General features: G+C 39.4%; 1 protein-coding gene across 1 annotated transcript; it reads left to right on the top strand.

Annotated features, from left to right (window-relative positions):
* The first annotated feature begins 11,322 nt into the window (after positions 1-11,322).
* On the top strand, positions 11,323-12,375 carry LOC110308375 (olfactory receptor 2W1-like). The gene has a single exon (XM_021180842.1). The coding sequence runs from the start codon at positions 11,343-11,345 to the stop codon at positions 12,285-12,287; it is 945 nt and encodes a 314-aa protein (XP_021036501.1). The 5' UTR covers positions 11,323-11,342; the 3' UTR covers positions 12,288-12,375.
* Positions 12,376-15,064: the final 2,689 nt, after the last annotated feature.

The following is a 15,064-nucleotide window of genomic DNA, read 5'->3' as shown; positions in this document are numbered from 1 at the left end:
CTGGTGGGAGTGCGGGGGGGGGGGGGGGGGGGGGGCGGCAGACCTTTACTAATACAGATTGCGTCATAACAGCAACTGTTCTTTTAACAGCGTTGGAATCCTGGCATTTCAAAGTGAGCGGTCTTTGGCTTTTTCCCTGTGGGAGTTCCGCTGTATGAATAGATGGGCCTTGAACTCTGCAGTGAGGTGGGCTGTGGAGGGATGCAGGGCTTTTATTTTGCAGATCACGGATCTACAGATCAGTGGGGTGTCTGCGTGCCTCCCTCCCCTTTCCTGGGTGATTAAGGAACAGAGGTCACTGGTGTCTCCAGCATTTGTCAAATAGGGATAGGGGGAGCGACGACACCCAGAGGTCCTTCAAGGCTTGGTAGTGTCCAAGCCATCTAGTTCGTTGGATTTAGGGTTGTATCTGGAAAAAAAAAATTCTACCTCTGCCAAGTTTTCCACATTGTCAGTGTGCCCTCAGCTCCCAAGATTCCACTCCCTGTTACACAACTCTAAAATGCTTTTATGGTAACATTTCCTGCCTTAATTGCTTTTCTATCGCTGTGGCAAGACACCATGAGTAAAGTATCTTATAAAAGAAAGCATTTAATTTGGGGCTCATATATAGTTCCAGAGGGCTAGAATCCATGATTATAATGGCAGCAAGCATAGAGCTAGAGCAGTAGCTGAGAGCTAATATCTCCAGCCTCAGCACAAGAGGTGGGAGGAGGAGAGGAAGGAGGGAGGAGGGAGAGGAGAGAGAGCCCATCTCCAGTGACATCCCTCCTCCAACAAGCCCCATCTCCTAATCCTTCCCTAACAGGTCCACCAACCGGGGATGAAGTATTCACTCACATATGAGCGTATGGGGGTCTTTCTCCTCTAAACTACCACTCTTCCTAATCATATATTTGTGGGTGAAATAGTTCATTTCAGCAGTAATTGACGGGAACTATTTAGGAATCAACTTCTCATCTAGTACATAATCCATATTACTATTATAATATGTGATATATTATAATATGATTATTGTTATTGATTTTTTTCTAGTGTCTTTACTCTGAGTACTAGAAGTACTAGAGTACTCCTAGAATGTCAGTCAAAGCCTACCCAGAGAGGTCTTTTTAATTGTGGACTATAAATTCATGTTTGCAAACCCTTAGAGAACTCTGCTAAACTGTAGATTCTGTATGACAGTACCCTTCTGTGTGCTTCCTTTTATAGGCAGTTCCTAAAGTGGTAACTTTGGAACTGGGAGAAGGATATCTAGGCCAGGAGGGGGTGGGTGACTTTCAGAAGGAGCCAAATTCCAAAGCATGGGAATAAACTGCCACAAACAGAGGACCACCCTGAAACCACAGGGACATGGGATCCAGATTGCTCAGGGCTGGGTGCTATATGGGATGTCAGGCACCACAGGTGTTCTTCCTGTGGTCACCTTTCTGATTCCTACCAGGCACTAGTGAGCTAAAGGTTCCAGGACTAATTCATCCATTATATATAATATTATATATGTATATATATAATTAAGTGCATATTATAATGTATATAAAATAATATTTCTTTTGTTTGTTTGTTTGTTTGTTTTGAGACAGGGTTTCTCTGTGTGCCCTGGCTGTCCCAGAACTCACTTCTATTATGTTGAGACATGATCCCTCGAGTACTAACTATTGTCAAAGGCCTTTTCTGTATCTACTGAGATGACCATGTCAGTTTTGTCTTTCAGTCCACCTATGTGATTTATTACATCATATTTGCATATGTTAAACTATCCCTATACCTCTAGGATAAATCTAACTCATGGTGGACAACCTTCTTGATGTATGTCTTTATTCAGTTTCCAAGTATTTTATTGAGGATTTTTGAACCTATGTCCATCAGGGATGTTGCCCTTTAGTTTCTTTTATTGTGTATGTACCTGGTTTCAGTATTAGAGTAATATGGTTTTATAAACAGTTTGAAATTGCTCTTTCCCTCCCTCCCTCCCTCCCTCCCTCCCTTCCTTTCTTTCCTTTTTAGATAGCTCAAGAAATATTGCTATAGATCATCTTTGAAAGTCTGGTACAGTTCTTCTATGAATCCAGTTGGCCTTAGGTTTTTTTTTTTTTTTGGTACCTGGAAGGCCTTTCATTAACAGTTTTGTGTCCTCATTTGTTATAGGTCTCTTTAGGTTCATGGTCTCTCCTTAATTTAATATGGCAGTTTGAATGAAGCTAAAAATTCATCAATTTCCTATAGATTTCCAACTCAATGGAGTGCATGTTTTTAAATGATTCCCATACACTACTCTTAATTTATTTGGTGTCTTTTCTGATGTTGCCTTGCTCATTTCTGATTCTGTTAATTTGAGTCTTCTTTATTTCAGTCAGCTTGACTGAAGATTTGTCAATCTCACTTATCTTCCCAAAAAACTCTCTCTTAGAGATGTTGATTCGTTGTTGTTTTTGTTATTTCTAGTTTTTAAACTTTTGATCAGATTTTTAATATTTCTTGTCATCTACTAGATCTACTGGATCAGTTTTCAAAGTTTGGCACATCATTAGGTCATTGATTTGTGCTCCTTCTAATTTTTTTTAATGGAGGCACTTGGAGATGTAAACTTCTCCTACTGGATTTTTAATACATTCCAGAATTTTGTTGTGTTGAATTTTCATTTTGTTGTGTTCCAGGAATTTTAAAATTTCTTTTTGACTTCTTCATCATTCAATAGTGAGTTGATTAATTAATTAATTTTTTTCATTTACATTTCTCTCAACATTCTTATCTTCTCACTTTCCACAATAACTCGTTAAACTCTGAACACTCAATGAACTCTGAACTCAAAGTTCCAAACTCCTTTCATAATCCTCAGGGCCAGAGCTTTCACAGTAATAGCCAATGAATCGGGTACCAATTTCTGTCTTATTTCATTGCTGCAATAAAGACCACAACCATAAAGCAACATAAGGAGGAAAGGGTTAAGCTGGCTTATACTCATTCCATTTCACAGTTCATCGTCAGAGGAAGTCAGGGAGAAACTCAGGGCAGGAACCTGGAGGTAGGCAAAGATGCAGAGGCCCATGGAAGAGTGATGCTTACTGGCTTGCTTTTCATGGCTTGCCCAGTCTGCTTTCTTATAGCTACCAGGACAACCAGCCCAGGGATGGCAGTGCCCACGGTGTGGGAGACCTTCCCAGTTCAATCATCAACCAAGAAAATACATCACAAGGTTGCCCATAGGCCAGTCTGGTGGGAGCATATTCTCAGTTGAGGTTCCCTCTTCCCAAATGACCCCAGCTTGTCAAATTGATGTAAAATCTAGACAGCACCCTTCCCAAAATAATATAAGCTATTACTGTTACTTTTGGCTGCCTTTCAGAATTTGAAGGTTAAGTCCCTATTGCCAAAAGTATGATGCACTTTGGATACAGGACTTGGAGTAATTGAGCTGGAATTCTTCCAGAAGCCTCATCCTTGAGGACTGGTTCCCACAGAGTCAGAAGGTGCTTTACAAAGCACCAAGTCTGCCAAGTGAGAGGCACATTAAGTCATCTTATTTAGCTATAAAATGTCTGGACTAGGAACATTTCCACAGTGGTGAAACGGTGATACTTTTATCTTGGGGATTACCACAGATATCTAATTGTATTTGAGAGTGGCTTTACAGGAGGGAAATCATTACTGGTCCTGTAAATCTAGACAGTTGTCTATGGTTGGAGAGGTCATAGACCTGAAAAAGAATCTACTACTACTACTACTACTTTTCTAAACCAGTATAATTCCAAACTACACTCCAAATTCGTATCCTTTTACCACAGTAAGTGTAGATCCTGCTCCCTCCCTATCAAGAAGCTGCTTTGGGCTGAAGAACCAGACCATCATGGAAAGCCACAACTAATTTAATGCAGAGAAAAACCGGCTACGGATATCCATCCCCTACTGACACAACAAAGACCCAGGGAACATCACTGAAGAGAGGGCAGAAAGGTTGTAAGAGCCAGAGGAACAGAAAGTCTGCAGTGAGATTGTTCCTTCTTGCAATAACAGGGAACTCTACCCATGAAATCTCAACCATGTGGCTGCCTAAGGCAGACCTGATAATTCCAGCAACAGTCACCATATCAACATACCAACATGTCAACAACAGTTGACAGTTGCCAACATAGACAAGGCAATGTAGAGTGAATATCTTGTGTATTGCATGGATGCATCACCTGTCAATTAAAAAGCCAGTGGCCTATGGCTTAGGCAGGAAGTAGAAAGTGGGACATCCAGAAGGGGAAAGAATTATGGGATAGAGCCAGGGGTGGGAAGATCTGCCCAGGAAGATGTGAGAAGATGGATATATTGTACCTGAGCACAGGCAACCAGCCACATGGCAGAATGTAGGTTAAAATAATTGGGTTATCTAAGATATGATCTAGTTAGAGAAGAGCCTAGCTATATGGCCAAGATATTTGTAAATATATTTTTAGTCTAAATCTTCTGGGAGCATGGGGCTGGGAGGAAGAACCAGACCAAACTTTACAAGGAAATCTCACAGTGCCTCACCCTAGATGAAAAACTATAAGCAATTAATAAATGTAGAGAGAGGGAAAATTAGTCTTCCTTAGAGATGAGCCCTCTGATTGGCTATCAATACCAAGTAGTCAGTGCTAGACGCATATAGATGCAGACAACACTAAGTGACTCAGTGGTCTCTCTCTCTCTCTCTCTCTCTCTGTGTGTGTGTGTGTGTATACAGATGGGACAGATGGGACAGGTAAGAGGGAGTAGAGGGAAATAGAAATATTAAAAATTAGATCTTAATTACGTTTTGAAAAAGATTTAAAAAGATGTTCTAAAGGTAAAAATTTATTATAAAATATGAAGTATTTTTTATCAAAGGGTTAAATCAAACCTTTTACTTTTATTTTTCTTTGTGTATAATGAAACTGCTTGTCAGAAACTCAAGTTTCTCCAGGATCACTACCTCTTGTTATCAAAATATGTGCTCGAGGTTGTATTCTGTGCTAAAAAGGTGTACTTAGCCTTTCAGCAACACAGTTTTAAATTAGCCAGCTGTGTAAGTGTGAGGCCAAGCTCTGACCACTGAGAACCGAGCACAGGATCCTTTAGGTTACAAATAAAACCCCACTTGTTTCCTGCTGGATATGCTTGCTTGCTTGATTTTTTCCACTCCCATTATAGTAAAGGTGGTCAAGGTGACCCCCTGGATCCAGCACAGGAGGGTGAAGGTGGCATTAAAGGATAACTAAGAGCAAGTTCTCACCATCTCAAGAGGCTGAGCTGTGACTCCAGAGAACTACAGACTTGCCCTACTCCAGAGGCTGACCAGCTTACAAGCAGTATTATCTTGAGATTCCACCACCCAGTGAAACAAACTGTTCTTGCTTCTCTTCCTTAGAAACTGCCACCCCTGGACTTTATGTATTGTTATAATTGTCCCAGTCACTATCCTAGTTGAATGAAAGTGTGGTAAAAAGTTTCTTTTAGCACTAAAAAATTTTTTTTGTAGGATGTATTAGTGCCATTTATTGTTTTTAATCTGTTTCCCTATTTGTCTCACCACTGTAGTCCCAGACTCTCCCTCTTGTGACCACAGGACCATCTATTTGACCACAACATGAACCTTGCTTTATTAGATCTGCCTTGAATGCCAGGGGAGACTCAGGGGTTATGTATGTACAATGGGATTATTCTGTTTGTAAATACAAGGGTCATTATGCGTGTTTCAGTCCCAAAAATCAATGCTGGGGAATGGATAGAGGGACACACACACACACACACACACACACACGCACACACAGAGCCCAGACTACAGATTTTGAAGCAATCATGGTATCCTTTGATGTATGTAAGCCCTTGGAAATGAAATATGAGAAGCCATGTGGTAACCTTGACTTAGAATGAGTATATAGCCAAAGGTTTCTCTCCCCCCCCCCCCCCCCCCAACTGCCCTCCAAGGGACTCTGCCCTCCAACACTTGAACACTTGGAGACTCTTCCAAGAATGTTACAGCCCGTGTTGGAGGTCCTGTACAGGAATGCCTAAGGAGTTTTATTTTTCAAGGCATTTGGATGCCACTCAATGCACTAACATATGAAAGTGTGTCCAACGACATTAAAGTGAGCCCCCCCCCAAAACTGGGACATCAACAGATTGTATATCACACACCTGCTGCCCTGCTCATGTCCCCATACAGACTTGATTAGAACCCAAATAATTTATTTGAAGGATACTTTTCAACTTTTGGTGTCTTTAAAATCTCCATAAATATAATGACTTTAGTACTGGGGGGTTCATTTGATCCCATCTTACATAGTCTCATTGGTGATAAGATCTGTCTCCGGCATTATTGAAGCCTTGATTGGAAGGAAAACCAGCCACCCATGTGATGATGCTACAGGAGTATAAGCCAGGATGATGTGCACTGGTCCTGAAGGGATTCATGCATCAAAGACAAGTGAGGGCCCTAAGAGCCAGGGAAAAGAAAAACAATAGCCATGCAGGGCAAGCACTGTTCTTGAATATATGCTAAACTTGACTACAACCTCTGCCATGCTTCATATGCCGTGCCAGAGACCTTGAAGAAAGGACAGAAAATCTACTACGTGGTTTAGTCTCTGCCAAAATGCTTACATGAGACCTTGTTATATGCCACAGTGACCCTCTCTTCCTCTATGTCCAGGACATCTTTAGAATTCCACCTTTTTTAAAAACAAAACAAAACAAAACAAAACAAAAACAAAAACAAAACAAAAAACCAAAAACACCAAACAACCAAAAACTCAAAACCCCAAACCAGTGAATTACCAGACAGGGAGTCAAAGAAGAAAAGATCATCCCACCCCCATTTTTCTTTTTTTTTTTTTTTTAATGTTTTTTTATTGGCCCCCATTTTTCTTAACCATTTGGATGTTTATTTATTTTTATTTTTAAAGACTTTATTTATTTTATATAGCTCTATATGGGAATAGAGTAGACCTCCATCCTTAAAAACCATTTGGATTCTTTCTTTTTAAAAAGACTTTTATTTATTTATTTTATACATATGAGTGCTCTATTCACATATATACCTGTGTGCCAGAAGAGGGCATTAGATCCCATTATAGATAGTTGTGACATCATGTGGTTGCTGGGAATTGAAAGCAGATAGTGCTCTTAACCTCTGAGCCATCTCTCCAGTCCCCATCATTTGTGTTCTTTATGACCAAGGAATCATTTACGTCCAAGTATGCACATTAGCACCTTTTCCTGAAACCTTGATGTCCTGACTCTTTCATTAGAATCTCACAACACATCAAGGCCACAGGTAGATAACATTTACATTTCAAATGGCAATAATTTGAATGTCTAGAATGCTATGTGCTGCAGAATATGTGAATCAATAGAATAATCTATATGTGACAAGTATAGGACAAACTAATAAAATTCATTTGGGAGAAATAGATTGTAAAGTTTACTTCTAACATATTCTGTACACAGACACTATGATTTTCCTGAGTATGTGTTCAGTGAGACCCACATAAAATCACTCATCATGGAATCACTCACATAAGCTGAAAATTATAATCTGTGTGAACATCCATCAACGAGGGAGTCTATAATAACAATAACAGTGTTATAATATATAATAATTATAACAATCTATAATGGACAGAGAACCACAGCTAGACACAACATATGGAATAAATCTTAAAAATATTATGTGAAAAAGAAAAGCCTTTAGAGTGTCATAAACTATGATTTCTTTGCTTAAATTCAAAGCAAATAAGCATAAGAACACATGTTATCTAAGCACTCACATATGAATGTGGGGTAAGATATATCTCTTTTTAAACATGAGTGTGCAATGAACATGATTTATCACTATGATTTCCTGTGACTCAGATAGGACTGAAGGAAGAGCAGGAAGGCAGGAGGCTCTCAGCTAGTGTTAAATTTCCAGTCATTGAACTTAAGACAGCCTCAAGAATTTTCACCTGTAAAAAGGATACTGGGACCAAAACCATTTTTTTAATCTGTTATTTTAATTCATTGACAATGGAAAAAGGATGGTACAATTTTTGTACTAACAATTATGATTATTTCAGAAGTATGTTAAGAGGTCAACTATTTTCTGTTCTGAAGTTGCAACACTTAGATAACAAGTTCTTTGATCTGATATCCACTGACCAAAAGACATTTCAATTTATGTATTAATCTTCATAGATAGACATGTCACACATCTGACTTTCAATATAAGCATAATATTGTACTGTGTATTTAAATCTATGAAATTAATTTCTTTTGAAATATAAAACAAAAGGAAGAGGTGAAAGTATTGTCTTAAGGGAACTCATCACACAATCGTTATTTGGATAGGATTCTGACTATCGTCTTAGATATCCTTAATCACCTCTGTGGGACACGAATCCCCTTGGGCCCAACCCACAGCAAGAGAGTAGCCTTTAGAGTTGTGCATAAGTTCTCACTATAGCCAAGTAGCCTTGGAACACAAGGTGAAGAACACAGCACCCTCATACAAGACAGTAGGTGTCATAATGAATAAAAACATAAACAGTTTCAAATGTTGAACCAAAAATGGTTAGCCAAGACGGATTCACTGATTCTTTCATTGTTTTCAGATCTAATTTCAATCCAACCACTCAAATTAAGTAGATACTATTACTATTGAACCTTAGTTCAACTGTTGCTTTTAGGTATGAATGGGTTTGTGGAATTGATGTAAATATGGCTGTTAGCTCATGCAACTTTACTTTCAGGTCTTTCAGATCCTCATGCACAAGGACTTTCAATAACTGCAATATTAATGAAGGGAGAGATCATCCTAGTGGGAACATGGGCACATTTGAACTAGAGAAAAGCATGACAACTTCAAACTCTCCCTGGCTGGAAACATATTCTAATTATCCTGTCCTCGGGTGAGTATTGTCTGCTGCATCCAACAGAAATCAGTGTGGACCTCAGTGGAGCAGGAGAGTTCGAGTACGTTGAAGTTTCTGAATGGTCTTCAGGCATCAAGCAACTGTTAAATATTCTAGATTTGTTCTATCATGTAAGCCTTCTCCAAATATTGATCAAGCAGATGCTGTTTGAATAACTGCTAGTGAAGGAAACCAAGATGTATACAAGCCAATTAGCCTGATAGGGGTCATACAGTAAAGGAACAGCAGAGTCTGGTTGCAGCAGTCACACAGGTTGTCTAAACCCAGGATCTTAACTCCTTTTGACCTTATCTTTTTCCATTTGGGCTTCATATGAAAACCCATAACTCTTGATTTACTCGTAATAAATAAATGATCCACTTTACTTTAAGTATAAGACAATTTCAAAATTATACATAACAAATTATGCCCAGATATGCTTGGTTTATTTAGCTTAAAAAATTATTGAACTTAGTAAATGAAACAATATGCCTTTTAACTGCTGAGCCATTTCGTTGGACCTCCATTTTTTGATAAGCTCCAACAGACACTTGTATTTACATGCTTAACCTAATAAAATGAAAAGCAAGGACCATCAAGCAGTAAACATCATGGTAGTGGGTGGTTTGGGAAGAGTTATAAAGAGTGAGATGCAGCAAAAGCTTCTGGGGTGGTTGTACTATTTTTTGACTTTGCCCTCGTTACTAGACCATTTATCCACTCAGCATCGTCCTTGTGCCATTATTGCATCTGTTTTACTTAGTAATAAATGCCAGTTTAGATGAGAAGCCATTGTGAATAGACCTACTGGTGTTACTTTAGGAATTAAAAGAAAGTGCCTAGATGTCACCAAACGGAGAGTTTGTGTTTAGTCTAAGTGTGAGGCACCCCTTAAAGGGAAAGCTGATTTCCTTTTCACTGAGTGTGCACAATGGGAGCTGTTGAATGCTCTCTGGAAAGAACATCTATACTGCAGAAGGCTAAAGTCAGAACTTCTGAGGTCTGTTTCCACTTTAGAAATCATGGCTTTTAAATTCTGAACATTCTCAGCTTTAAGAAATCCAATGACCCTAGGTAATTTGTAAACACAGCATTTTGGGAGATGAAGTCTTACCCTGCCCCAAGGTTTCTCTGCACAGCATATGTATTGTACTATCCTTGTATGTTGCACATAGAAGTACATTTGTACATTTTAGAAGCCAGGATAAAAAATCAAAACATTTTAGTTTAACTTTAAACCCATCTTGTAAAACTAGTAACAAAAAGTGAAGGGGTCAGGGAGGATAATGCTTGTTTGAAGTGTGGATAGTCTGTCCTTTTAAAATTTAATATAAACTCAAGTTTTAGAACTTTCATGAGTTTTAATAACCTACGACCAAAGAAGGGAATACAATTATGTTCTCTACGAATATGAAAAGCCATTCATGATTGGTGAATTTGATAAGGACAGTCACCACACTGCTTATCCTATAAAATATCTCTTGCTAATCATCTGCCTGGCTACTTCTGCGGAGTGGTTGAGTGAACAGAAGCTGACTTGGCTGCTGTGTCTGTGATGGCTAAAAGATTCTAGAACTAGTTCAATATTTAACCCTGAAATAAATCCATAAGGTCAAGCAGAATGTGTAGCACAATACTTTAAAGGTATTAAAATGAGACAAACACATAAAGGTTAATACTTAGAAAGGTTATTATTTCTTGACAAAGACATATCAATAGTAATCACAAAAAAGTATAGTTGTGAACACCAAATCTGATACAGAAAGCACAATGCCCATGATGATGAATAGAGAAAAACTCAGAAGAAAAGGACGAGGAGGAGGTGGTGTGATTATTATAATTATAATGATTGGAATGTAGGCATCTGTAAAAGAATGTAAGAAAAAGTGATTCTGTTGTCAAGTGGTGGAGCATATAAAAATTAAAAATTTTGCTTGAAGCTCAGTTCCTTTAATAAAGGAAAGATTAATCACAATCAAGTGATAAATGCCATAGTTCCAGGGGAAAATTTCAAGATCTTTTCCATTCCAGCAGGGTATGGTGGTTCAAGGCCACCACAGGTAACAGTTCAAAGCCCCTCCCCCACATGCACACACACACACACAAATATACATGTGTATGTATATATATGTCATCTCACTTTTGTAATTATTATTCTTTAACACAAAATCAAAACACACAGAACCATGAGTGAGACGATACTGCATATTCATAGTTTTCAGTGTTCCTAATGCACAGGAACTGGGTTCAGCACATTGTAGAATCACTTGGCTACAAGTAACTATGGAGAAGCTCTGGTCACTGACAAATATTTTAAAAATGCTTTAATAAGAAGACACATGCAGATGCATGGATTTTAGATATTGATGACAAAATACAGAGACTTTCCATTCCATACTAAAAATTTTGATTATTATAATACTGCTTTCTAGCCTTTCCTAAGGAGCAATGGAAATACACAACAAAAGCTCTGAGACAGACTTCATCCTTCTGGGATTTTCCAGTCGACCCCAACTGGAGCACATCATCTCTGCAGTTGTCTTTGTCTTCTATATTGTGACTCTGGTAGGAAACACAACCATTATTCTAGTGTCCTATCTGGACTCTCAGCTCCATACTCCCATGTATTTCTTCTTATCTAATTTGTCTTTTGTGGACCTCTGTTATACTACTAGCATTGTCCCACAGATGCTGGTAAATCTATGGGGCCCAAAGAAGTCTATTACATACGGAGGGTGTGTACTCCAGTTCTTCTTTGCCCTGGACCTGGGAGCCACAGAATGTCTCCTCTTGGCTGTGATGGCCTATGACCGCTATGCTGCTGTCTGTCAACCTCTTCACTACACAGTAATAATGCACCCTGTGCTTTGCCAGAAGATGGTGCTGTCAGCCTGGTTGGGTGGTCTTGGCAGTGCGTTAATCCTTTGTTCCTTGACTTTGAAGTTGCCAAGGTGTGGGCACCGGGAAGTGGATAATTTTTTCTGCGAAATGCCTGCATTGATCAAGATGGCTTGTGTTTATTCCAGAGTGATTGAGATTGTTGTGTTTACTCTTGGAGTTATATTTCTTCTAGTACCTCTATCTCTAATCCTCCTCTCCTATGCAGTTATCACTCAAGCTGTGATGAGGATCAAGTCAGCGACAAGGTGGAGAAAGGTCCTCAATACATGTGGTTCCCACCTCACAGTAGTAACCCTGTTTTACGGAACACTCATTTACATGTATATGAAACCACAGAACACCATATCTCATGAGGAAGGACAATTTTTTACCCTTTTTTACACCATTGTCACCCCCAGCCTTAACCCTTTGATCTATACCTTAAGAAATAAAGATGTAAAGAATGCAGTGAAGAGAATTCTAGGAATGGACAAGCATTCTGACAAAGTGTGAGGTCAATGGAAAAAAATATTCATCCAGAATGTGGAAATATATCTTGGCCCTTGTCATAGTGGCAGATCAGTTCATTCAGGACCATTTCCCTGGCATCACCTGTACCTAGAATTTTCTCAGGCACAATGTTGACTTTCACTATGTTTAACTTCCACAGCTGTGGATGCAATGCAGTCAGTTGCTTCATGTTCTGACTGGGATGCAGTGGATGTGTTGAAACTGGAGCCAAAATAAACCCTTCTTTCTTTAAGCTGTGTTTGTCAGGTGTTTTATCAGATCAATGAGAAAAGCAATTATGGAGAGGGAGGAGGGAAGTGGGAACAAGGAGTAGCAGGAGGGAGTAGCTATCAATAGATATTAAAGATTTTAACCCTTTTATATGAGTTTAAGTGGATCTAGTGGCCACATGAAAACAATGAATCACGTTTTATGTTCCTGTGTGTTAAGGGAGCTATCTAAAGATAGCACAAATCCATCCATTTTTATTGTCATTGCTATTCTACTAATCCATCATCCCATGTTTGCAGTACCAATAGAACATGTAGGATCTATATTTTAGGTCCCTCTTAAAAATTCTCTAAAATTTAAATTCTAAAAGTATGTTCATAACAGTGTGCACATTCCATTATTGATGCTTGTTCTTGCAAGAACATGGTGGCGCTATGGCTGTAATCCAGGATCAATAGTACACTCCATGAGAATTAATGGCCTCAGGTCACTGCTTGGCCCACAACTGTTGTAAGGAGGCTGCCACCTTCTGTCCTCATTTTTGGCTTTTGAATTTCTGAGGTATGGCTCCACCCAGCACTAACACCATGCTTATTTCTCCCATCAGGTTGTGCAACAAGTTGTCAGAACTGAGTGAAATCTCTCTTCAGGAAACAAACTCCTTTGGTTGGCAACAGGCTTCATTCTTTTACTTTTCTCAACAAGAGATTCTTAGGAAAATCAAAATTTCTTGGATTCCATTGTTTCAGTAGACTGAGAACCAAAGGCAGGGCTTATACACAGAGATAAACAAACAAGCAGAGTTATTATTTAGAGCTGAACAAGAACACAGGTTTAGTTAATGCCAGAAAGAGACATCACTGTAGGGAAGCAGTCTCCAGGCTGTAAATATCCAGGGGACTGGGAGAAAGCTATGGTGGGCATTTTATTTATTTATTTTTGCACACATTGTGTACATGAACTCCTCAGGAGGAAGGCTTTACTCTTTTCCCAAGGGATGGAAGTTTTGGAGTACTTGTCATATCTGTGCGATGCAAATAGCACACATCCACTTAGGATTTTAGACACTCAGAGCTTTCTCAGCTTCCTAGAGTATAGTACCAGGACACATGCTAACATGGAATGAGGAAATTTCATGGTACCTTACTTCTAGACAAAGAATAACATACAAGCAAAGAATATTAAGAACAAGTGTGTGTGTGTAACAATAATAACCAAAGGAAAAAAGGCCATGATTTCCGGAAGGCTCAAGAAGGAGTTTGAAGAAAGGTAAGGGGAAAATGATGTGATTATATCATAACTAAAAAATAAAAGGAACAGGAGGAGGAATAAGAAGAGGAAAGGGGAAGAAGAGGAAGAGGAAGAAGGGGAGGAAGAAGATGAAGAAGGAGAAGAAGAAGAAGAAGAAGAAGAAGAGAAGGAGGAGGAGGAAAAAGAAGAGAAGAAAAGAGAAGGAGAAGGAGAAGGAGAAGGAGGAGGAGGAGGAGGAGGAGAAGGAGAAGGAGGAGAAGGAGGGAGAAGGAGAAGGAGGAGGAGGAGAAGGAGAAGGAGAAGAAGGAGAAGGAGAAAAGGAAAGAGAAAGAAGGAGAAGGGCACCTTATTCCAAAAGGACCAAAGACCTCAAAGTGAAACTTGAAACACTGAAATTACTGGGTAAGACCTCCACATATGCAACAGCCTACACGATAAAGGTGTAGGAAGGCACTTCCAGAATAGGACTCTGTTTACCTAGGAATGAAGGATGTCAAGTGAGAAGTGGAGCTTTGTAAAACTAAAAGGCTTCTGCATATAATAAAGTGAGGAGATATAATAAAGTGAGGAGAAGCCCAAAGAGTGGGAGAGACTCTTTGCCAGCTATACAGCTATATAGAGGATTAATATTCAGAATAAAGATCTCAAGAAACCAAAGTGTCAAAACAAACAAATGTTTCATTAAAAAAAAAAAAAGGATTATGGCTCTGAACAGGGAGCGGGAGTTCCAGAAAAAAGTGGTTAAGAAATACCTCGGGTTTACCACCCTTAGCAAGGCTGTTGTACATCATAAATGCCAGCAACAGGAGGCAGAGGCAGGTGGATCTCTGAGAACTTGAGGCTATCCTCATCTACACCATGAATTCTAGGACAGTCTGTGTGCTATAGAGAGGCCATGTTTCAAAATCAAAACAAAGTAACATGCCTCAAAACAACTTTGAGATTTCATCTTACTCCAGATGAAAGATCTATGAAACAACTGACAATAAATGCTGGAAAAGATGTGGGAATCTTAGGGTGGGCTGGGAGGTGGCGCAGACCTTTAATCCCAACCCTCAGGAGGCAGAGGCAGGTGGATCTCTCTGAGTTCAAGGCCAGCCTGGTCTACAGAATAAGACTAGGAGCTAGGGCTACACAGAGAAACCCTGTCTTGATCCCCAACCCTAAATGTGGGGAATAGGGGAAATTTCATTCACTGTTGGTGAGACTGCAAACTGGTGGAGCCACCATATGACACAGCTATACCACTCCTTGGCATATGTGTAAAGGACAATACCCTATTCTGCAGATATTTGCTT

The sequence above is a fragment of the Mus caroli genome, chromosome 13 (genome assembly GCF_900094665.2).
Source record: "Mus caroli chromosome 13, CAROLI_EIJ_v1.1, whole genome shotgun sequence".
In the NCBI taxonomy this organism is placed as follows: Eukaryota; Metazoa; Chordata; class Mammalia; order Rodentia; family Muridae; genus Mus; species Mus caroli.
The sequence above is the reverse complement of the archived record's forward strand: the minus strand, read 5'-3'. Positions and strand labels throughout refer to the sequence as shown.

Coding starts and splice junctions, on each gene's coding strand:
- LOC110308375 (XM_021180842.1), top strand. CDS start 11,343: ATGGAAATACACAACAAAAGCTCTGAGACAGACTTCATCCTTCTGGGA.